A 24658-nucleotide genomic window follows, 5' to 3' on the forward strand; every position below is an offset into this window, starting at 1 on the left:
ACATGAACATGAGGTTGAGGACAGGTGAACCAGACAAGGAAAACATCATCAGATAGCAAAAAGCTAAATAAATCAGCTCAAGGCCAAACTGAAATGGTGGGCCTTGAGCCTGCTTTTGAAAACCTGAACATTCTCCGGGACCCTGTGGTCCCTCAGCAGATGGTTCTATCGGTGACGGCCATAGTACTGAAAAGACGCCTCGATGCATGTGTGTGTTCTGTATTTAGTGAATGAGTAGTAGCCAACACCCAGCAGGCTGACTTGGAGATCCATGCATTCAGGACAGCTGCTGCAGGGTTGTGTCAGGACTCTTTCATGCATTCTACACTGGCAGTGCCAAAAACCAGCAAAAACTTTGCAAACTCCCTACAGACGTATTTAGGCGAGTGCTCTTGCTGTAGTTGGATCATAGATTTTCTAATATGTCTTATTCAGTTTTAAGTTAAACATTACAGATATCGGTGGCTTTGAAGAACCACAGAATGGTTTGCTGAGGTGTATTATTACTTTATTATAAAAATAACTGTGAGCCTGTAACTACAGCTCTTCATCATCGCACCTGTTACACTCAGCTTTTACACCATATGCATCTTACTGTGTTTTAGTTGTTTGGATACGTCACGTAGCTGAGCTGATGTTTATTGTTTTTGCCTTTGTTGCATTCTCCTGAAAACCAGTTTCTGTGCTTGCTTTAAACGGTCTCATCATTAAAAGGTTGAGGTGATCAGATGTTTGTTTTGCAGATTTGTTTTTGGCTCATTTCTTTAGATTAGCTGTGTTAAAGCTAATGTGAACTCCTGCTCCTGGACAAAAGTTATTTCCATGTTTTTTCTGACTCCACAGGTTGTTGGTAAACTGCATCATTGACCTGACCCATTAAACTGTGTTGTGACTCTGGTTTCAGGAGCAGAGGATGTACTTACGTCAGATCTGTTGCCATTTCAGAAACTCATACACACTCTGCATTATTTATAATAGTTTGCTTGTTTGGGAAGTCCATCTTTTTTATACGACTTTTCTATGCCAGACTTCACATTTCACTGAATGATCCTCGTTTTGCTCAAGCACTCTGCATTTAATCTGATCGTTTTAAGTTCAGGAGTCAGACATTGGTCATGTTCCTTTTTCCTCGTTTTCTTGGCCAGACTTCAGCAGGCTTGACCTTTGCTCATGCTTATGGCCCCTGTCCCCATGCTCCTTAAGTCTCCGGGTCAGGAGACATGGGAAGCGCCTTTGCTTTACTAACGTCTGCTTCCAGAATTTGCTGGCTGGAGAGCCGTGTTTAGTTTTATTGCTTGCCATGTTGACATTGAACATTATTATGTTATTGACCCAAATTTTAAGTTAACTTGTTTTGTTGAAACAGAGGCTCTTGTTGAAATACATCACACAGCTCTGGAGCAACATCTGAGATTGACAGGAGCTTATTTGCAAAATATCTTTGACTCTGTATCACACATCAGTGGTATCATTTGGCCCATGCAGATGAAGTTCATCTAAATGTCACAACCTTTGCACAGGCTCCCTTTGTTTGAGTTGACGTTTTAGATTTTGCAGAGATTGTCTGATAAAAACAGTTTCTATGGCATTCATGATTCAGTGCAGTCGGGTTTATCGGGATATTGAATACATGTCACCGGTGTCAAGATCTTTTTGTTGTTCTGTTCTCTGCAGTCACACGTCATGCGTTTCCTAAGTCCCTCTGCTGGTGGTGAAACACAGAGTGAACACAACAGCGAGTGGATAACCCAAACACAATATTGCATGACTTACAGAGTGAAAGCACGCCACTGTTAGCATTCTTTCCTGTCAGAGTTTATGCACAGCGGGCTTTGGCAGCTCGCTCTGTCAACCTGCTCTTCACCATGTCCTCACAGGGGATAAATCACGCTCTGGGTGACCCCCGAGTATCACAGAAATGTCCACTTTTTTGACTTACAATATCCATGTTTACTTTGTCTCAGAACATTTATGTTACCCGTACGTTGTGTTTTTCCACGGTTTCGGCCTTATGGATGCTATGATCTCTTTGTTTATTAGTGTGACTTTCAACATGTCAGACTTTGCTTGTTTCACGTGACTGAATAGTATAAAAACATTGCAGAGATGCCGGGGTTGTTTTTTTTTTTTCTTCAGCTTGTCGGGCTTTCAGTAGTTTTCCACACAATGCTCTGGCTCGTGTCACTTTGCAAAGTGACGAGATGGATTGTTTTCGGGTCAGCCGTATACTCTTGCCGAGGATTTGTCCAGAAAAAATGACTGTTTTTTTTTTTTTTTTCTCCAGGAATGCTGCGCCTTCTTCCAAAACACGTAAATAACGCGGCTGCCCCAAGGCTGGTGACATATCAGATACAGCAGTCTTTGCTTACTGTCTGCATGCGAGTCTACACACCGGCTCCGTCTGTGTGTCTCCGAGACACGCAGCGGCCATGTGCGACGCTGGTGTCTGTTCAGCTGATGTTTGGGGGCTGCAGTCAATCACGCTGTGAACCTCTGGATCAAGTCACAGAGTTCAAAACAAGATCCTAAATCCTGATAGCCTCATTCCTCTGACCTGTACGAAGCGTTTTTTCCCCCCCTTTTCTGTCTCCCCTCGTGGTTTTTCCTGCTTGTTTTTCACCCGTTCTCCTTCAACCCTGCATTCCTCCTCTTCGCCGGCCACACGGCCAGATGGGTCCGATAGCTGTGCGCTCCCTCCCTCGCCTTCATCTTCGCTTCCTTCTTTCCTTTCCTTTCCTTTCCTCCTCCCTTCCCTCTCCTTTCTTCTGTCCTTCCCTGTCCTCCTCCTCTTCCTTCAACATCTGTCTCGCTGAGCTTTGTGTATTGTAACATTAGGAAGAGCCGACCTCGGTCAAAATGACCCACACATATCTGACAAGCCTGAAAAGTACAGCCAGGCTGAGTATAGACAGCGCTGACAAATCGCACAGACGGACCCCCCCTATACACACACACACACACGCGCCTACGCAGCATCTGTTGCAAGACTCATAACATTCATTGAAAACAAAGGTGTTTTAATGCTTTCCAGTTCACTGTGCTCCTTATCACATTGGTAAGAGTTTATTTTTAGCTGTATTCTATCTTCTTCATTCGTCCACTCCTACAGGTCTAATCTTCCTGTAGTGAATCTTGCTTTGCTCCAAAATCAGCATATCTGTTATTTTGAGCAGTGGCAGGTTTGGCTGCGTTACAGCTTCACTTTAATTCATGTCCGGATGCATCGAGTTTGTCACCAGTTTACGTAATGCTCCTCTAAAATTACGTTTTCGCCCTGTGGTGGACCGGTGACGTGTCCCGGGCGTACCTGGCCTTTACCTGGAGTCAGATGTGATGCTACTCCAAGTTGGATAAAGTGGTATAGAAGACAAATGGTTGGATGGAAACCACACAGCAGAATGCACTTTTTATTTTCTGCAAGAATTATCGTCTATTGACATAAAGTAGAATTAGAAAGTGAGTCTTCTTTGTGTTCATACATTGAAATTGCTCAAACTACACTTTCACATTCTTTTCTTTCAGAGATGTCACGTAAGTCTGTTTCTTGTTGTATCTTTAGCTTTTTCTTTGAAAAACTGCTGAACTGCACAGTGTCCTGTTTCCCAAAAAAGTGGTTTCATGTCAGTAATCTGATGTGAGGAGAAGAGCAGCGGGAGACCCTGCTCCAGTTGTGTAACATGTCAGAACGTGTTTCAGCTTTTCATGATGTTTCACACACATTTTTCTCTTTTTACATTTTTTTTTTTTTTTTACTAAATAAGGAGATGCTTTCCCATCCTTGACCTACACTTTCTGACAGCGTGAAGTAATTCTGTGGTAAATGTGGAAAACAAAATACATCTGTATCATAAAGAAAAACGGGTTGACATATTAACACCCACAAGCTGGGAATGTGACTCTGGTGCTGGCGGCGCTGTGCGTGTTGCTGCTCTGTGGGCACCAGCTCTTTTCTGTCTTGGCATTTGGCCCGTGAAGCTGGGAATAGAGCTGTTTTGGTTGTGTCCATTATAAGTACAGTCACCCCCCCCCCAATTTCACATCCATCAAAGGCAAAGCTTGAAGTGATAATAGAAGCAGCGGTGCTGCGTTTAAGGCCCAGTGGAGAGAAATCAGAAACTAATCTAATAGCAGGTTTGAGCTTCGATGTCCAGACGACTCAGTGAGGAGATGGGCGTTTGCTTCGTGGTCGTTTGGCACACGATGCAGAGACGGGGTTGTTTTTCGCGGCCTGTTTTTTGTCTGCCCGTGTCGTTCGATGTATGGAGGGTTCTAATGCCTTCAGCCGAGGACTGTATGTTCCCGAGAGAAGCTGTTTTTGCAAGCAGCATGTGATTTACTCTTCAGCCCGCACTATCAAAAAACAACGGCTCCGTTTCCAAATGCATCCAGACTGAAAGCGCGAGAGGGGTGGTCTGGGTATCCAGTAGGGTTTGTTATCTGTTTAAAATGTTACAACTCGCGCTAAATGATGGATTTCACTGTAAACCTCCATGACAGGCTTGAGGGGGTTTTTTTTCCCCTTCTTCTTTTTGTTTTGTTTTTCCTTCTCAATAACATTTTGGCAAACTCATTTTCAAGGCACACTTACTGAATTCCCCCGATGCAAATCCACACCGAGAAATAAACCTGCAGTAACACTTAGGGCCCACATGTACGCAGCCGCGGTGGTGTTCGCCTTCAGGATCCGGTTCAGACACTGAAGAGATTTCAAATCTGGGACAGAGCAGCTGGCAGCATCATCTGCAGGGGAACATGTGAAATAGTTGATTTAAAAAAATTGCACTTTGACTCCCAATCCAGAAGCATAATTAAACAAATTATTTGTTCTTCAATGATTTTCTTACTTTTTATGTTATTTTTATTATTCGTTCATTACATGTAAGATCGATATTTTTTATCTTGCTTGTTAGAAGATGTTTGGGCTCAAACCCGGGGAAATGTTCTTGGTCAGATGGTGACGTGTGGACACGGTTAACACACACTGCCTGACTGTTTGGCTGCCCGGCCAAAATTTAAAATGGTTGAGATATTTTGTGAGATAAGACACTTTGTGACGCTCATAAAGCCCCTTTGACACTTGATTCTTTCAACATGACAGTTTCTGCAGGGTTACAAATTCTTGCTCTTCACACTGTTTTCCTCCTGAAAACACTGTTCACATTGTGTGTTTGCATAACTTTTCTGCCAAACATCCTGCGACTGTGAGAAATCTGTCATCTAACCACAGCAAAGACTCTTAGTCACTTCTTTTGACACAACTCTTTGATCTGACGCGTTGTCTTGCAGAAACTGGCTCCGGGGGTGAACCAGTTTGCCTACAGCTGCATCCAGGACCATCCCATCTGGACCAACCAGCAGTTCTGGGAAGCTACTTTCTACAGTGAAGTTCAGAGTCAAATCCGAGCCCTTTATCTGAACACCCCGGGTGACAAGAGCAGCATCACCGCCAGGCTAAAGGTAAAGGATGCGCGGATGGGTGGAAGGAATGATCAAACTTGTATTGTAGTGTCATTAGATACACAAACAATCTATAAAGTATCATTTGTATTTGATTCATGTTAATGTAATGAAGTCAAGCGTCAAAGCTAATTATTACTACGTTTTTGAGTTCAGTCAATCCTCCGTCTGTTTGCTTTGATGACTCCAGGACGCCGGAGTCCCCGCGGCGGGCAGAGATGAGGATCAGACAGCCATGGACTTGGCGGCGGAGCAGCTGCGTTCGTGGCCCGGCCTGGGCAAAGAGAAGCAGCAGGAGCTGGTGAAGAACGAGGAGAGCACGGTGTTCAGCCAGGCCATCCACTACGCCAGCCTCATGGTTTACCTGCTGGTGCCTTTGGATACCAGCAAAAACAAGCTGCTGCGCAGCACCCCCGCCGCCGACTGGGAGAGCGGCAGCAACAGCATCGTAACCAACAGGTCTGGAGATCAGCATCATGCTGTGGTTCGCTGCTTGAGTGCAGAAAGATGTTCTTTTACACATTCTTCTTCTCTGTCTTTAAAAACAAGAACCAAAGAAAGCATTTTTTTGGCTTGTTCAGAGTGTTTAAGGTAGAGTCATCAGTTCTATCCACAGGAAAACCTCAAGGTATGGTTTCATGATTTGGGAGTACTTGTACCTCTGCTAATAGGGTGACGACCAGGACACGGGTGGATGTGGCGTACCCCACAGTCTACATGATACCCCCCTGTTCAGCCAAACGCGCCGCAACTCCCCCTCTGTTTCCGGCCCACATCCATCCCGTGGGCCGACGCTGCTACTGAACAAAACAAGAGCGCGGCTCATTTACTTTCCGCTGGGGAGTTTAGAGCCTTCAAGGTGTCTTTAATGGGGCTTCACTGCACTCACCCAAGCTAAACACAGTCGCAGTTGAGGTGATCGGCCATGCTCTGCTGTTACTGTAGCATGAAAACACTGAGACCCCCCACGTGGTCTTTCCTTACAATGAGACGATATCCAGACCAGTTTTTCTTGTTCTCAATCATCACAACAACATACCATTATTTATGGAGTAGTTTTGGACATTTCGTTCCTCTTTTCTAATTTACTCATTAGAACACACTGTTATTTTTGTGTGGTTTTTTTTTTTCAATTCTCTCTGTGGAAATTTTCTGATGTTTAGCCATATGATTATTATCCCAGACTTGATTCCTGGGGAGTACATTTGGTTTTCATCGCCTAATGTTTGCATGACGTGAAATGTTCTATTTGGTTAATTGCTGGAACGATTGTTTCAGACGTCCAACTCATGCCAGACTGCAAATCACTGTCACTACATTTCATCGAACGCTTTTTTTTTTTTTTTTTTTTTAATCTGTCTCGGACTGCTTCTCGAACATGGCGAGTTGACCCTCCTCTTCCTCCTCTTGTCGTCCTGAATGTTACAGCATCGCTGGCAGCGTGGCGGAGAGCTTCGACACAGAAAGCGGGTTCGAGGACTCGGAGAGCAGCGACGTGGCCAACTCTGTGGTCAGGTTCGTGGCTCGCTTCATCGACAAGGTGTGCACGGAGAGCGGAGTCACCCAGGAGCACATCAAGAGCCTGCATAGCATGATCCCAGGTAGAGCTTTACACGCCGCCGCCGCCTCCGGGACGGAGGCCTCTCGGCGAAATAAATCTTGACACGTCAAAAGTCTGTTAAGGCACTCTTAGGTAAAAAGGCACACGTGCGTGTGCGTGAGTGTCCGTGTGCATATGGTAAGTGACCCCACTGTCTGACCCACAGGCATCGTAGCGATGCAGATGGAGGCTCTGGAGGCCGTTCACAGGGAGAGCAGGAGGTTACCGCCCATCCAGAAGGTGAGTGCTGCAGCACATTTAGCATTTATGCAATCATCTCTAAGGGTCAAACTCAAATAACTAAATATTTTACAAATGTTTTCAATGTGAGTTTTCAGTAACAGCCTGGGATGTCTACATAAGATCACTTCAGAAGTTTAGTTGCAAAAACATTTTCTAAAGGTCTAAAGGAGATTATTTCAGAAGGTCAAATGTTTTTCCTGTTTTCATACAGTTAAGTTTTCATTCAATTCTTAGAACTTGTGTTTGTATGTTACAGTGCAGAAATAACTGGAAAAAAAATATCTTTTAGTGATCTTAAAAAACATTGAAATGCACTTGTAGCTCTAAAAAATACCTCTGCATCGTTTTTCAGCCCAAACGTCTACGTGATAAAATATATCTGACAGATTCTTGCATTGCAGTAAAAGATGAGAACATTGGTTATTCTTCATCTGGGAGAAACGTTATTAAATCTGGTCCCATAAAAGTTCACTGCTAAAAACATGGTTAAAATGAAATAAAGTATCTGTTTCTCATCAACCATTAAATTAAATTAGATTTTAACATGATATCTAAAATTAAAGTAATCAATCAACCTTTTTTGTCGAGCACTTTTCATACAGTAAATAAATCAATAAATTAATATTCCTTTTTTATTAAAGTTTTTTCCTCTTATTATGGTTCCTGATTCTCGGTTCAGTCCTGGTTGCTGATGCACGGAGAGCCAGCATCATCCAGCGCTGTCCAGCCATTCTGGCACTTTCCTATTTTTCCAGTTGGTCTTTTGGACGCCGCCTTGCTGCGTCTCTGCCAGCTCGTCATGCACGCAGACAAATATCATGCCAGTACTGCCTTGGGAGCAACCTGGAAGGCTCAGTGAGCTGTCTGCCGTCTCTGCTCGGTGATAATCTTCCATCCTGGACTGAGGACTGGGGACACCCGGCCAAGGAATGGTGGAACTACACCACCTCTGGATTCGTGACACGTCTGAATAGCAGTAATAATGAAAGCAATACAGTTTTAATATCACGGAGTAGCTGAGCTCTCATTAGCACTGAGGTGTGGATGGAATCTCGTTTTGGTCCCAGTGTTCCCTCAAGGAAGACGTCAAGCAAGCAGCTATTATAATTTCCTGGCCAGATGTCACCTGCCTCCGCTCAAATATATCCTTAATGAGAAATACTGTGACTGTAGTTAAGTCCCTCTTGGTTTAATATTTGTGACAATGGAATAACTGAGTGATAATCTAAGATCAGATGCAGACTGAACAGTTGGTAGTTTCAGTGGAAGTTTTTGGTCTGAGAGTAATTAACCTATCGCATTACATACATTTTCTTCTTAGAAAATGGATTTCATTCATATAAACCTTGAGTTCACCCTCGTCAGCTTAACTAATACAAGAACATAGGAAATCATGCATGATATTTGTAAATATTGTGTCCACAGGCTGTAATTTGGATGAAACCTTTATTATTCTTACAGAGGTCTGCACATACTCATATTAGTTTTTTGCACTATCCAGATTGAAGTAAAAGCAAGTCATTATTGAGCACAATCAACTGGAGGAGCAGAATGGTGTTCAATGGAAAAGCAGGTCGTGCTTTTTCAAGTGGGTAATTTTTCTCTGTAGAGAGCAGGAATTTGTTTTTGTTGGAAAGCTTGATGCTCAGGTCGTTGTGTAACTATAAGTCGTCGTGCTTATGCTTTTGATGGTGACGTGCATGTCGAGCCGCAAACGTCTCCAATCAGGTCATGCACCTCTCTGATTTGACATTATAGTGATTAATTTATTTCCTGACGGTTTAAAGTCTGAGTCCCTGACGCACAAGTTTTTTTCTTCAGCCACTCATTTCAAGAGTCCCTTTGGAGATGAAAAATGTCTTATTTATAGCTGATGCTTGTCATTGACAGATACGGTTTGTGCAAACTCATCTCTCTCTTGATATTTATATATGGGGGTTTTTTTGTTTGTGATTCTCCTCAGCCGAAGATCCTGCGTCCAGCGATGCTCCCCGGAGAAGAGTTGGTGTCGGAGGGGCTGCGGGTGCTTCTGGATCCCGACGGCAGGGAGGAGGCCACTGGGGGGCTCCTGGGGGGCCCGCACATCCTCCCAGCAGAGGGAGCCCTCTTCCTCACCACATATCGCATCATCTTTAAAGGCATCCCCCACGACCCGCTCGGTAAGAATTTTACCACAGCAACGCTCTGGTCTGGAAACAAGACTTCAGTTCTTTGTTTTCCTCTCTAATGAAGTGATGACTTTTTTTTTTTTTTTGTGCAATGTCTTTTTTACTTATCAGTTACCAAAATATGCAAGAAAATGTCTCAATATTTCCAGAGTTAAACTTGTTGTTTCAGTTCCCTTTATCGCAGTTTGATCTAAAGTGCTGATAAACCTCTGCTCTTTCTACACTATGCTATGAAGCATCGCTTGAACTTGTCCCTCAACCCTACAATGTTGATTTTATGTTTTCACTTTTTACCACAAGTTTTCAAATGTTTTGGAACCTCCTCATTTTCCTTCTCGGTCAAATCTGTGCTGGTTTCAGTCCCACCCTCCTCCTTTAATCACTTTTCCTGATGAATCTCAAATGCTGACTTCCTCTAACCTGACCTGATGTTGATCTGGGCTCCTGTCTGTCTCCAGTGGGCGAACAGGCCGTGATCAGAGCTTTTCCCGTCTCCACTCTGACCAAAGAGAAGAAGATCAGCATCCAGAACCAGCTGCAGCAGAACATGCAGGAAAGCCTGCAGCTGCGCTCTGCCTCATTTCAGGTAAAAAAAAAATGAACCACATTTGCATCTCACGTCTGCTAAAATTGACCTCAAGTTCTATTGGTTGTAGCTGATGGGAGGCTGATCTAAAAAGGACAAACACTGATATTATTTGAGCGTCATACCATTATGTAACCATTGTAATTATTTTACTCTGCACAGCCAGCATTACAAGCAATTTTAAGTGATGCTCAAGTAGTAAAATTATAATTGACAGCGAGTGTGGCACATCTCTCAAACACCCTGCTGTTGTCATAATTTGATCCTGACAGTATCAAAGAGGAAAAAAAACAATGGTTTTCAGCCAGGCATGTGTTTTCACTCTGTCGATGTACTGCTGTAAAACTTTTTATTGTTCATTCCTATGTTTTTACGAACAGGGATGAAGAAGTGAGTGTAGGTCACTTGTTACTGTGCGGCCACCTCCTTTGTGTTGTGGTAACACACACATGCGGGCTTGTATAATTACAACAGACAGGAAATCTTAGCCGTGGCACCCAAACAACACAGTCCCGTTGAGATGATGCAAGCGCTCAGAGTGCGGTGTTTACTCCCAGTTGTGTTCCACTGTCTGAAACATTGAGCGATCAGCTGGACCAACGTCTTTTTCAGCTGATCAAAGTGGCTTTTGATGAGGAGGTGAGCTCGGAGATGGTGGAGATCTTCAGAAAGCACCTCCAGAGGATCCGCTACCCGCAGTCCATCTACAGTTCCTTCGCCTTCGCCGCGGGACAGACGACACCTCAGCTCATCCTCCCGAAGCAAAAAGAACGAAACACTGGCTTCAGGTTTGTCATTCACAGCTCCACAGAAATGCTTTCTGAGCTGACTTACTCTTATGAATAAATCATACAGGCGAAACTGGCTGGGGCCTTTGTGCGTGAAATACTGTGAACGCACACATGCTTTAGCAGGTTTTATGCTCAACCTGCAGACAGTAAATCACTCCTGCTTTGCACTCTGCAGAACACTGTCGAAAACTATTGTCAAAGGAGCAAAGCGAGCTGGAAAGATCACAATGGGCCGTGGCAGCCAGAGCTCACTGAAGAAGAGCGAGAGGAGCAGCAGAATGACCTGGAATGAGGATGATGACATTTCAAGTGAGATAAATCACAGTTAATCACGCACAAATGTGTATTTAGAGGACGAAAAACAGTCGGACGCAAGGCTTTCGTAAATATAACTGAGCTTGTGGTGCGTGCTTCAGTTTCAGACGACGGGGATCCGCCCCCCAGCAGCACTCTGCGGGCGTCGGAGAAGTCCACCATGGAGCAGTTGGTGGAGCAGTCATGCTTCCGTGACTACCAGCGCTTGGGCCTTGGCACCATCACCGCCAGCTCGTCGCGCTCCAAGTCGGGCGAGCAGTTCAGGATCACAGCCGTGAACAGACTGTACTCGCTGTGCCGCAGGTACGACGCCTGATGCCAGTTAAAACCCCCTCACTGCAGAAAGCAGCTGATCTGTCTTGTTGGCATTGATCGCAAACAAACGAATGTGGCGGTCTATCGATGACAGGCGTCTCGTCTCTCCCTGTCAGCTACCCCGGCCTGCTGGTGGTCCCTCAGTCTGTGCAGGACAGCAGTTTGCACAAAGTAGCTCGCTGCTACAGACACAACCGCCTCCCTGCCGTGTGTTGGAAACATCCCCGCACCAAAGCCGTCCTGCTGCGCTCCGGAGGCTTTCACGGCAAGAGCGTGGTGGGACTATTTAAGTCGCAGAACCCGTCCTCCACAGGTGTGCTTACACACATGAGAGTGGCCGGTAATCACGAAGCGCATGGAATAAACAGCCATAGAGTGTTTGTGAATAACAAGTTATGATAAATCTTCTCATCTCTGCTGTCCGGCTGAACTTTGCTGTCCTGCTCCGTGGTCATTATCCTGTGTTTCTCCAGCGCCCGCCTCGTCCTCTGATTCGTCCAGCAGTCTTGAACAGGAGAAGTATCTGCAAGCTATCCTCGACTCCATCCCCATCTACTTCAAAATGAACGGCAGCAACACCCTGTCGAACCGCTCCCTCATAGGCCTCTCCCCAGGTACACTGCAGCAGATCATCATTCACTTTCATGCAGTGAGTTTGTCATCTTTTGAGGGCAGTGATTCAGCGGATCGGTGTTTGAATATGAAGTTTCTATAATCCAGGTTTGGATTTAAAATACAATATACCTGCAGTTGCATGATAGTAAAGCAAGCAAAAAAAAAAAAAAGGTGTTTCCATAGTTGTGTTTGCACTGTTGTTGAAAAACAGATCTATCCGGTGAGCATACTTGTTTTATACTCCTGAAACCTGAAACCAGAGGTGTCTTATTTGATAAAATGCCAGGCGAGCAGCAGTTTAGACGTGCTGCTGGGTTTTAGATCCAAGGCTTTGGCAGATCAACAGTTACTGCTCTCTGGCTGGTGAACCTGCCAGTAGAGTCTCTCAAGCTGTGATACGTAATTGAAATACTGCCGTCGGTGTTATCTGTTAACACTGAAGCCTATCAAAGTGCGGGGCATGAGAAAGGGCCATTCAGTCCAAACAGAGCAGCAGACTCTGTGTCCATGTGTCTGAAAGTTTGCCTTGAGTTAAACGCCAATAAATCATTTGACCCGAGTTTGCTTTCAGATTAAAGGGGAAAAGCAGCTCTTAAATACAATAAGTTCACATAGGAAGCAGCGTAACACGAAACATAATTTCAACATAGCTGGCAGACGGGCAGAGGTCGACGCCTGTGAAAATCTGGGTCTTATTTCCCTTAAAACAAATCTGTGTCACCTGACTTCCCCGCTTCTACCTGACCTGAATTGGCCGTGCGATGATGGCCTTGGCCGTGCCGTGGGAAAAAATATCTGAGCTTGTTTGCAAAGTACACGAGGCCACTTTAAGTTCATTTGCTCAGATAAAGAGAAAAACTGCAGCGTTGCACTGCCGGAGTTATTTTTATCCATTACAGCTCTGTTTTCTCTCTGGCTTCAGGTAATCACGCTCTTCCTTTTCGTGTTTGTTCTGGTCAGCAGGATTTTTTTTTTTTTTTTTAATCCTGTGCGCAAGTGTGTGTATGTGTGTGTGCGTGTGCGGGACCTACAATACTACAATAACAAATATTTGATGACATTTTAAAGGAAATCTCCACAAACAGAAGTTATGCAACACAACAATACATCTCAAGGGTCACTGCCCAGTCCATCCATCTTTTCAGACCGCTCCCTCTTGTACCTGGATCCTACAACCAGGACACTCACCAGTACTCAAACACTCATGCAAACAAGTCCTGTCCATTCATGTTCTCATTCAATCATCATTTGTCTTCTCTTTAAATCATTGATATGAGATCAGATTCTCTTAATAGGAAAGTTGCATCGAGCCCAGTTCTGCTGCTGAACTGAGCCAAAACTCACATCTGATTGTTGTGGTTTTGTTTCTTGCTTGTAAAAAAAAAAAAAAAAAAAAAAAAAAAGCATGTTTTTCATCTTGTTTTTCCTGAATATTTTGTCTGTAATGTGACACTTGTTTTAACAGGCAGCGAAAGGAGAACGTCCAGGATACCAAAGATGGCTCCTGTTCATTTAGACCTCCCGTTTTCAAACAGCTTCACCAGAGGAGGTGAGTGTTTATAAATGGTTTGCTAAGATCTTGGGAGGTTTTTTTTTGTTTTTTTTTGTAGCTCCCTCCCTCTGTCCACAGCATTTGTTTTTTTTTAGTCAGAGTGCAACGAAATACAGCGTGAGGAAACGTGGCATCAAAAACAAATAGCAAATTTTTTTATCCAGTCAGATAAAATTGATTTTTGTTTCTATGCAGATGATGCCTGCATTTATGTTAATGCAGGTTTCTGTAATGTTTAAAAGTTGTGTATATTTCTAAGAACATACAACACATATTTCACAGGATAAAACGATCGATAACAGTTGAATTAAAGCCAAAAATGTCAGCGATTATAATTTAGCTCATTAAAAGTACACATGAACTTAACAAACCAACTGGCAGTTCAGATGTCTGTCGCCATAATGTTGAAAGACTGTTTGAATACATGTACAATAGAAACAGTCCGCTATAAATACAGGTACTGCAAAAGGATTCAGGCGTGGAGATAAGACGGGTAGAACAGCACAAGTGGCTCATGTGGGAATCATATTAATGAACTCTGTAAGTTTTCAGACATCGAGTTCGTGATTGAGTGTGTTGGTATTGTCGTCGGTGAGACATGAAGATGTGTCAAGCTTATGGGTTCAGATTTGTCGTTTGAAGCTTCATAACTCACGTCCCGTAACAGAAACTCTTTGCTACATTTACTGTTTTGATTGTGACTGACGGTACTGGCGATAGTCATGGTCGTCTTCCAGGTTGCAGTTTAACGTTCTGGTTATTTGACTCATCACATGTTGGAATGCGAAGTCCTGAAAAGAAACATTTTAACTGTTTTGTTTTGTCTCGGCCAGATGTTTGCATGTCTGAACCCTGAGTCACAGCTTCAGATAAAGCTGATTGTCCCTTTTTTCATGACTGATTTCGAGCACAGAACGGGATGACTCTACGCGTTTTCTTTTGAAGCTGGGGCATTCCAGTCCCGTTTTTGCCATCTACAGCTCTGCAGCCCTGTTCAGTAACAACAAAACTATTCAGAGTTGCAGGATTATTGACACAGTTTTGCCTCAGAGTTACTGTTTCATCCAGATTTATAGAAGAAACTCCTCAAAGTGAAGCAGTGTTATCATGTCAGACTGCTGAGATCATTAGTTACTTGCTCACGTGGAGACTCTGCTGCTAATATATTATGATATGTTAATTTAATAATGTTACAGTGTGAGATATTACCATCACTACATTAAAATGAAGGGGTACAGAGGCTTTGTGTTTCATGGGAGCACAGCACATCAGGTGGAAGTTAAAACCTATTGAGAGGTCTGATCGTGGATTTATAAATCATGTAAGACGTCGGATTGTCATTGACATATTTGTTGAGATCGACATACTTTTTGCAATTACAGAGAACAGCCTGTCTCCCCTGTAATGGATTCAACTGTAAAGCGTCTGTCTCACTGACTTGCTACAAACTGGAAAGAGGGTTCACAGTGGAATTTCCAGTGTCTCAAAGCATTTTTATGGGGTTTACAAACATTTCACTGAAATAAACTTTTTCAAGTAGCCTCATAGTGAACGTAAATGTGTCAAATCTGTCTCAAGTGTGAGAAACGAGCCTTCATCTGGCTTAGGTGACAAAATGATGACTTTTTTAAGTCGATTTCAAGACTGTTGCAAAAGTTGCAGATTTCTACAGTGAATGAATTTAACCGTTATGCAACCGTCTTACAGCATATGTGAATTCACCAGGTACCACCTCGTTGAGACACCAGAAGAAAATAGTCACTGATTGCTTTGATTTTTAACTCCCGAATCTCCAGCTCGTCACAGCTCAGTGAAAGAAAAGCTTTACACAAATTGCATTGACCGTCCATCTCTCCACACTGAAAGATGAAATGCAGACTGTAACTCCAGGTCGTGGCATAAAAAGCATCGGCCTCGCATTCCAATGTCACTCGTAACCAAGTTCAGTCATTCTCATGCATGCCATCGTAATCATCATCATTTAAAACCGGGGGTCCCAGCTTTGACCATCAGCTGTTGTTGCTCATTTGCATGACCGTTTCTGTGAACTGTATTTTATAATAGACTGGGCGGCGTTGACACTGATGTGATTCATGATGTTTTTTTCATGCCCCCCTCTCTCTGCCCCTCATCCTCTTTGCTCATCAAAACCTCCACCCAGTGCTTGAGTACAGAGATAAACTTTTCACTCACTCAAACCCAAAACCTGCCATTAAGGAGCGAGTCCACAGTCCAGGTATAGTGAAACGGTCACTTTCCCTGCCGGAACCTCCTTCAAGCGCTTCTTCTTCGGCCGAGCCTCATCCTCTCTGCTTCCTCTAACACACACACACACACCCCCGCGGCCACTAACCAGGTCAAAGTGACAGCTCGACATGCTGCAGGCCTCCTCACAAAGACCTTGTGAGACACAGTACTAATCTTTGCTGACTTTGCGAGCGCTCCTCTGGGAGCTGTGGTTTTTCACAAACCAGAGACGCTGCTCTAATGTGGTCTCTTCCATTGTTAATGTGTTGGCTCAGCACGGCTAACCGTGGGCAGTTGAGAGCCGAGTCCAGACTGCGGTGGGAATGAAGCTGTTTGTCATGGCACTCCAGCCATGAATCACCCCAAACGAGGCTGCCGCGATCCTGCAGCATAACGTAGTCATCCGTAATACATTTTAAGTGTAACACAGAATGGTTTGGAGCCAGTTTATGTAGGTTGACGACTTGATTATTTTATTGTTTTTCGAGTTCAAATTGTCTTGTTTAATTCTGACCAACAGTCCACAACCACAAAAGAATTCCATAAATTACCAAGAACCAGTCTTTGATCTCATTTGTTGATCTGAATTTTTGTTATTTTAGCCATAACCCAGCCTACAATAGCACCAGTTACATAGGAGTCAGTCTTCAATAGTCATCCGAAAAGGCCTGAAACAAATTACTGTGAAAAATCACGTTCTTCCTGCTAGTGATTCACACCATTTGGAAGGTACTGCATGCACATTTTTTTTGTAGAGAATGGCTTGAAAAAGATTCCAGCAACTTCTGCTTTCTGACATCTCAGCACGGCGGATCCTCAAAGGCAACTGCATTGTTTGTGAACTGAAAGAATGAGGGTGTTTACATAATCCCTGTCGCACCGCCGTGCATGTCAACAGAGTCTGCATCCCGTATGTTGTTCGTCATTTAGCCTCAGATTGTTTGACAGCTTTCAAACAGGCCTGCTGCCGAGCGCTCGAGTGTGTGTGACTGTGTGTATGTGTGTGTGTGTGTGTCTTTGCGGTTGCAGGCATGTGGGCCAGCCTGCGCTCCAGCAGCAGCAGGCTCAGTCAGCACACGGGAGGCGACGTGGGTGCCAGGCTGGCAGGGAAAGATCTGGCGCCTCCTGCAGGAAGCAACAGTCTGCAGGCCCAGCTCCTCAAGCAGCAGGCCGCGCTTTACGTCTTCGGAGAAAAATCCCATCTCAGGGTGAGAACGGGAAGAAAGCTGCTCTCCGAGCCCTGAGATGATGCTGCTTTCTGTTGTTTGATGATATTTGATGTGGTGCAACTGCACCGCTTGTGATTTAACGTGTATGTAAAGGGAGTGGAAAATAGTGCAATGCTATTTGAATTGTGAAAGGAACAATATTCTACTTTTAGATGTCTTTTCTATAAAACCTTTCCAATGAAATTAATGACATACATTTTTAACTTTTTAAATAAAAGTGTTCATTATTGATACCTTTAATTACCTGTGATGAATAGATTATTCAGCAAAATAGTTAATTCAGTTAGATATTTTAAATATGAATAACTTGATAGTTGGAAAATGCACACATATCGATGTAAAAGAATAAAAGATGTTCTCAGATAAAGATGGGGGCTACTTTTCAAGTTAAATTGAATCTTTGTAAAGGCATGCATCAGCAAATTCAAACATCTTTTAAACAACATGCTGAAAAGTAACAGATTGGGTCACAATGTGAAACCTTACACAAAAACAAAGTTGTTTTTTCTCATTTTTATTTTGTGAATATTGCCAAAATGTTAATATTAACCATAACCCTATGAATTTCATATTAAACCTTCAGTCTCACTGTGGAGGGTCTGATGATGGAGCACAGAACGACTGAAATCAGCTAATGCAGTATTGATGTGGGTGAAGTTCGATCACTGCTGTGATCATCTGGACTGAAGCTTGTTTTATTCCAATGCGTCCGGCAGGGCCTAAGAGTGGACTCGTCTCTGAACTGTGAACTGGTGCCGGTGGACTTTGCAGACACGCGGCAGGTGAAGGCTGCTTTCAAAAAGCTGCTGAGGGCCTGCGCCCCCAGCGCCACCTCGTCCGACTCCGAGGACTCCTTCCTCAAAGCCCTGGAGGACTCTGAATGGATCCTACAGGTGGGAAAAAACACACAAACAACACTGTTGTTCATATTTAAGGACAAGCAGAGTCCGGCTCTAAAACTTGTGTGAGAACGCCCCGGCAGTGAGCGCATCAACAACATTCACATCATGGATAAATTATGTGAATAAATCCGCTCTGAAGCCGCTTTCCCAAGGGAACCACATTGAAGAGCACTTATCATGCTGGTTATCTGATTGACCCCCCGCAGCCTTACATTGAACTCAACAGGCACTGTTGAAAAATGCCGTCTGTGGGAAAAGAGCTGTGTGTATTGATATATATATATATATTTGTTCACATGCACATATGTTGACCTCCCATAGCTTCACAAGATCCTGCAGCTGGCATTGTTTCTGGTGGAGCTTCTGGACAGCGGCTCGTCTGTGCTTCTCAGCCTGGAGGACGGCTGGGACATCACCACGCAAGTGAGTGAAATCTCTCAATTACCACCGGGCATAAAAAGCACAGATGTGAACGGGGGGCGCCGTGAAAGACTGTCTTTCATGTTGGAACGTTCTATTTCGCCCCGCGTCAGTTACACAGCCCGATTTGTAGGCATGTTGAATAATGTCCGCAGAGCGCCGAGCGGCTTGGGGGATCCTGGTGTCGGTTACTGGTTACTTGCTGCAACCTGTTGATGAGAGTGTAGTTCGGGGCCTTTGCAGGAAACACCCTGCAGGGTACCTAAGGACACGGTGATCTAGATCTAGAGAATGTCCATTGTTCTAGTTCAGGTTGTCTTTTGCTTTTGAGTTTGCATGTTCTCAGGGGTTTTTTCAGGATACTCCAGCGTCGTCCTCAGCTGCCATGTGAGACCATGAATTGCCATTAGGTATCTAGCCCTCTTTTACTCAAACAGCTGCGATCGCCTCCAGCGGCCCCATGACCCTGAGTTTGATAATGAGGCGCAGCAGGTGGGTGGATGAACGCTGTGTATACAGAACACACACCGTCACTGTGGAAATAAAACCACGAAAACATAAATACAAAACAGTGTTCGAGCAAGTGTGGCCCCAAAGAGAGACACGTGAAGTTAAGTGAGCGTCGTACAAAATTGTCAAGGAATTGTGAAACTGCAATCCAGAGAGTTTAGAACATTTGAAGACGTACTGCAATAAAGGTCTTTTACTTTCCAACCAGAGAGTATATTCAGCAAAATAGCACGTTTTCACCCTTCCTCCCATCTGCACGGCCACAATTCTGTGGAATCACTGAGTGCAGAGGACTGTTTTCACTGCAGGAGTCTAACAAACAATACTTCAAGCTTTTGTTCTTATTATTTTAAAGTAAATTACAACATGGCTGTTTTCAATTTTTCATTTTATGGATGCATGAGAATATGTACAACACAACACCACTTGCCTCCTAATGAGCATTTTTTTTTTGTAAATGGTCACAGCTCAGAATCCTGAGGTCTGATTTTGTAGCAGCTCAACAAAGCCGCTAATGCTGAGTGTAAAGCTCAGGCAATAGGGAGCGCTTTTAAAAGAACAACAATCGGGGGTTTCAAACATCCGGCCTGCAGGCCTAAACTGGCCCTTCAATGAGTTTAATCAAGCATATGAGGTGACCTTCAATAAATGCTTCACAAAGACAGAAAATAACTTTAACATCATTGAAGACTGAAGATATTTACGACAGAAGAATAGATCATTAGAAAAAAATAAATAAATGAAGCTAATAAAAATACATTTGGAATGCAGTAGTCTGCTTTGTGGTTTTCCTATATTGGTATTTGTTATAAATATTATGTATTCTCATCAGAACCCTACACGTTCGTCCTAATAATAACGTTCTTCATGAGCAGAAACATCTCTTCACTGCATCACACCCAAAATTGATCTGAGATTAATTTCAAGGAGCACTTTTCTCTGTGAAAGTGTTAAGCTGCGACTCGTCTTTTTCCTCCGCTACAGATTGAGATTGAAACTAGGATCAAGTGTCTGAAGGATAATCCTATTTTCTCTGCTGTTGACAACAGTTTCAGAGATTCTCCACAGAAAGCCGTTGGCATCCATTCGGCCTGCACTTGTGAATGCGCCATATGTGAATCATAAATCCACCACACCTGCTTTTCCTGCTCATCTTCTAAACAACGCTGTCGCTGTTGACCTAGATGTGCAAATATAATAAAAAAAAAAATAAAAAAAAATCTGGCGTGGTGAAGGCATATGTCCCTGATTTGCATTAATTCAATCATAAAAGTGTGTGGTTGTCCTCCGTTGTCATGTAAACAAAAGCTCTGTATCAATCCTAATCAGCTGTCAGTGTCCAATTGCAGTGTTTCATTGCGTGTTTGCACGCTGAGCTCATATTTTCCGTCCTGACCTGCTAACGTGCACAAAGTGTGTCCTTCCACTGTGTTTGTGCGGGTTTGTAGGGCCCTGGGCTGCTGTTTAAGAGCACGGTTTGTGGATCCCTGATGCGGGGCACGTGTTCAGCCCTGAGCGTCTCTCTCCACGGGCCGCCAGCTCCATCCAGTCCGGTCCTGATCGGCCCGCACAGACAAATGGGCTCCATATGCTCCGGCTCCCCCCCAGCAGAGAGGAAGCAGAGCTGTCTTTGCTTTGCGTCTGAATGCTGTAGCTATTTATGGTTCCTCCTTCCTGTCCTTTACCTCTCTCACATCCACAGGAGTCTCTCAGGGCCTGTTTCGCCCTTCACTCTGCTGCAGGGTGGCACAGCCGGTCGCTGGGCGCAGGAGTTTTTTTTTCCCCACCAGTCAGAACTAGAAGTTCTTGTGACCCCCCCCCAGAGCCCAGAGAGCTGGGGATCTGTTTTCCTCACTCAGTCCACATGTGTCAGGACTCATTAGTTATGTTGAAGATGCGGACGGGGAAGCGAGCCAACCTTCTGCCCCAGTGGACCGAGCGCAAGTGCACCTGAAGACTCTTCTGCATTGTTATATAAATGTTATTAATAGCAGTTGATCAGAATGAGTCATAGCAAAGAAAAACAAATTGCCGTTTTTAAATAATTACAACATGACAAATGAAAGAGCTTGAGTACAGCTTTGGTAAAACAACTGTCACAAGTTAGTGCTGCGACAGTCAGTGCTGAACTAAATTTAAAAAAAAAAGCTATTTTGGATTTGCATGTTTGCAGACATTGTGAATTTATAGTAATTTAGAAACACTATTACTGTCAGTTGTGGTCCTCACCTGAAAAAACATTTGCTATTCATCTCAGTCTCTCAGCTACATCATCAGAAGATATACACTCCACTTGATGTTATTAATAGGTTGTCAAATCTGGCAATGTAACATATCACTTTCATAACCATCCAGACCAAATGTCTTTTCTATATCTTAACTTCAGGCCACATTACTTGAATTTAAATATTCTCATTTCTCTTCTTCTGCTTCTAGTTCTTACACAATATTTTGGAAGCTTGCTTTTCACTTGTGACTTGTTTGTTAACGTGTAAGTTTAGGCACGTAATAGACAATGGAATATAGTGCTTAACCATGTGGCTTTAGTGGCGTATTAAGTATTGACCTTGAGTGTAACTGACCCAGGTTCGGTTCCTGGTGACGCCACTAAGAGCGTGGAAACGTGTCTATTCACGCTGTAGATTGACATTTTTATTTTACTTTGAGATCATAGTCTGACCAAGAAAAACAAAATGTTTTCTACTTCTTCTCCTTAATGCAGCCAGATGATGGTCAGTGGAATGTTAAAAGCAACCTCACGGTGCTGGGTTTCCTGTGTTTTGTTTTAGCTCCCGAACTCCCCTAAATAATACTGTGAAGCTGATAGATTTACAGGCTGAAAGTGAGGGTCCAAACAAATAAGTTGCAACAGCATCAGAGTGAATTCAAATGTTGTTGCATTCGAGTTTCGTCATTGCTTTGGAATTGCTAACTTACTGTGATTTCTCTTTCTTGGAAAAATCAGGTTGTAGCGTTCTCTTTTATTCAGCATAGTCAGAAAAACAGCGTAGGCCGCTCCGGTCAGTCGGGTTTTTCATGAGTTCTTCATGCAGCGTTGTGCCAAATTTCATTCACATGAACAGTGTGAATTCCTGCGCTCAGACAGCACTGGAGCAAGGGTTTATGTGTGTGTTATCAAGAATTCTGCAGGCTGTAAAAACATCTCGGAAACAAAGCTCAGGATCCTCCAGGCTGCTCCGAGTTCATCCTTAGAATAACAACCTGCTCTTTTGTTACTTGTGCTCCAAAAACGGTTCTGATACCGAGTGAACTGGAGCACGACGTGCAGCATGCACATGAATGGCACGAAAGACTTGACAAACCAGCAGCAGTATGACGCAGTGAAAACCTGTCCGTTTCTCGCTCCCTCTGATGCTTCCAGGTGGTGTCTTTGGTGCAGCTGCTGAGCGATCCCTTCTACCGAACCCTGGAGGGTTTCCAGGTGCTGCTGGAGAAAGAGTGGCTTTCCTTCGGCCACAAGTTCAGCCAGCGGAGCAACCTGAGCCCCAGCAGCCAGGGCAGCGGCTTCACGCCCATCTTCCTGCAGTTCCTGGACTGCGTGCACCAGGTGAGCTTCGCCGTCCGCGCTCCGAAACATCATTCATAGCTTCCCCCGTGATCTCACCGCGTTCCTCAAAAGCGAGCAGAGGGGCGAGCGAGGAATGCGAGAAATTCCTCTGCCAAAACTAAACTACATACATCGGTTTTGGTTTTTCACTTCCCAGCTCTGGATGTGTGATTACAACGGCGCTCTGCACGGGGGGGGGCGCGGGGAGGCTGCTGCACAGATGGCCGGTGAACCCGGCGATCGGCGCTGAGCTGTCCGCGCTCGTGTGTTTTCGGCATCTCTTCACATTTCTGTGCGTGTTTAGAGCTCCATGTGGAAAATTGCAGTTTTGGGGATTGAGAGTCTCTGGGAAGGCTTCAGGGTCTTGGGTGGGGGCGGGGTGAGCGGAGTTAAGAATGAAAACTCACACAGCTGAAGTCCAGAGTGCTGCGGCTCTAACTTTAGAGAATGCTGTGGGCTTTTTTTCTAATGTCCCCCGGGGTCAGAGACCCACTCCCATACACTTACATCAACACATAGCTTTTGCATTTGTCTTTTGAAACTGCAGGCTTGGCAGCTCGGACGGTTTGGCGGGGGTCGCTTGGCCCGGGGAGCTATAGACGAGGGGGGGGGGGGGGGGGTTCGGACAGAGAGCTGAAAATAGAAGTCCCTCATCTCCAAAACAGCTGTTGTTTTTGCCAGCGGACCCAGGTGGCCTCAGATATTTCGCTCCTCTGCTCCGACGCCTCACACCGCTGGATGGGAACAATGTCACGGCTGATCAGTCTGGACTCTGTCTGCTGGCTGTGATATCACTGACCTTTGACCCCGCCAACACAGGAGAGGTTCTTTCCTGTTTCTGATTGGTGGTTGTATAGACCAGAGAGATACGAGGCCCCAACATGAGGATGCTGCACACACACAAACACACTGACCTCCCTCTCGCCCTCCTAATAGTCTTTATTCGTCTTCTCATATCCTTGCAGATATTGGAGCAACATCCTCTGGAGTTTGAGTTTAATCAGTATTATCTGAGATTCCTGGCCTATCATCACATCTCTAATCGCTTCAAGAACTTCCTGTTGGACTCAGACTACGAGCGCCTGGAACATGGTTAGTGTTTTTCAGATTGAAGCATGGGGGGTGATTTGCTTCCTCTTGCTTCATTACAGCAAAGTATGAAAAGGAATTTCACTTAAAAATAGATGGAAATGACCTGACTGTGTCCCATTCATCAGCACGCACACCTTTGTTCTTATTGCTTTCTTTATTCCATTAGCTCTCACATGAGGGTGGTTATAGTTCCCGGAGCGGATGGTTATGATTCCAACCAGCAAAAATTAGAAATGATGTCTCTCTGCTCTGTCATGTCAGGATTACTCAATGTTGAAGTGTATCACACAAAGGATTCACTCACAGTTTCTACAAAATGCGTGCGAGTTACACAAGACAGAAGTGGGTCTGAGTGAACTTTATTTTTCTGTCTTCGCTCAGAATTGAATTATATCACCTCATTTCAGTTTGAAGCCGTTTTCTTAATGGATTGTGCAGCCGATCGTCTGTGTCCATTCTGAGAAATCCCACTGTGGCGTCTCCTCCGTTGTCTTGAGACGACTGTGGCGTCGCTGCATTATGATCAGTCTCCTTCATCCAGCCTCCCCGAAGATTAACGAATCGCACATTTGTTTGTTTCCAGATCGGACTTTGAAGTTTCTGTCTTTTATTGGCTCACAAAAACAAGAGAACATGTTGAAATGTGCTGTTTTGTGTATTGAGCATTACACCGAGTCTCTGCCTGTAGTTTAACTACTGTAAAACGTGCGCATGTTTCCAATAGCAGTAGATTGTTCCCAATTATATCCTATAAAGGCCATCTGAATGAGAGTTTTCCCTCTGTGGGCTTTCACAGGCTTGTTGTTCGAGGATAAGGGCGATAAGCAGACGCGGCGAGGCATCTGTATCTGGGAGTGCATCAACAGGATGCACCGGAGGAGTCCCGTCTTCTTCAACTACCTGTACAGCCCTTCAGAGAGCGACGTGAGTGTCCATTTAAATCACTCTCATATTCGGCTGTGATGTATTGATGACCATTATGTTCTACTATTCTTACTCCTGTGTTGAGTTATTAGTGTGTTAAAACTGACAGATGCACATAAACTGC

At 44.3% G+C, this 24658-nt stretch overlaps 1 protein-coding gene across 2 annotated transcripts in view; it reads left to right on the plus strand.

Annotated features, from left to right (window-relative positions):
- sbf2 (SET binding factor 2) overlaps positions 1-24658 on the plus strand; it is a 96641-nt gene that overhangs the window by 66351 nt on the left and 5632 nt on the right. Inside the window, exons 18-36 of one of the 2 annotated variants that reach the window (XM_030102558.1) lie at positions 5287-5457; positions 5648-5916; positions 6886-7058; positions 7224-7297; positions 9264-9459; positions 9927-10054; positions 10667-10842; positions 11021-11154; positions 11262-11463; positions 11592-11788; positions 11949-12089; positions 13556-13639; positions 15804-15878; positions 16919-17097; positions 17835-18011; positions 18342-18443; positions 22333-22518; positions 23484-23610; positions 24407-24534. In XM_030102558.1, the coding sequence (XP_029958418.1) occupies positions 5287-5457; positions 5648-5916; positions 6886-7058; positions 7224-7297; positions 9264-9459; positions 9927-10054; positions 10667-10842; positions 11021-11154; positions 11262-11463; positions 11592-11788; positions 11949-12089; positions 13556-13639; positions 15804-15878; positions 16919-17097; positions 17835-18011; positions 18342-18443; positions 22333-22518; positions 23484-23610; positions 24407-24534 (2919 nt within the window). The remainder of the gene's footprint in view (positions 1-5286; positions 5458-5647; positions 5917-6885; positions 7059-7223; positions 7298-9263; positions 9460-9926; positions 10055-10666; positions 10843-11020; positions 11155-11261; positions 11464-11591; positions 11789-11948; positions 12090-13555; positions 13640-15803; positions 15879-16918; positions 17098-17834; positions 18012-18341; positions 18444-22332; positions 22519-23483; positions 23611-24406; positions 24535-24658) is intronic. The other variant, XM_030102634.1, reaches the window with a different exon arrangement.

The sequence above is a fragment of the Salarias fasciatus genome, chromosome 1, assembly GCF_902148845.1.
Source record: "Salarias fasciatus chromosome 1, fSalaFa1.1, whole genome shotgun sequence".
NCBI lineage: Eukaryota > Metazoa > Chordata > Actinopteri > Blenniiformes > Blenniidae > Salarias > Salarias fasciatus.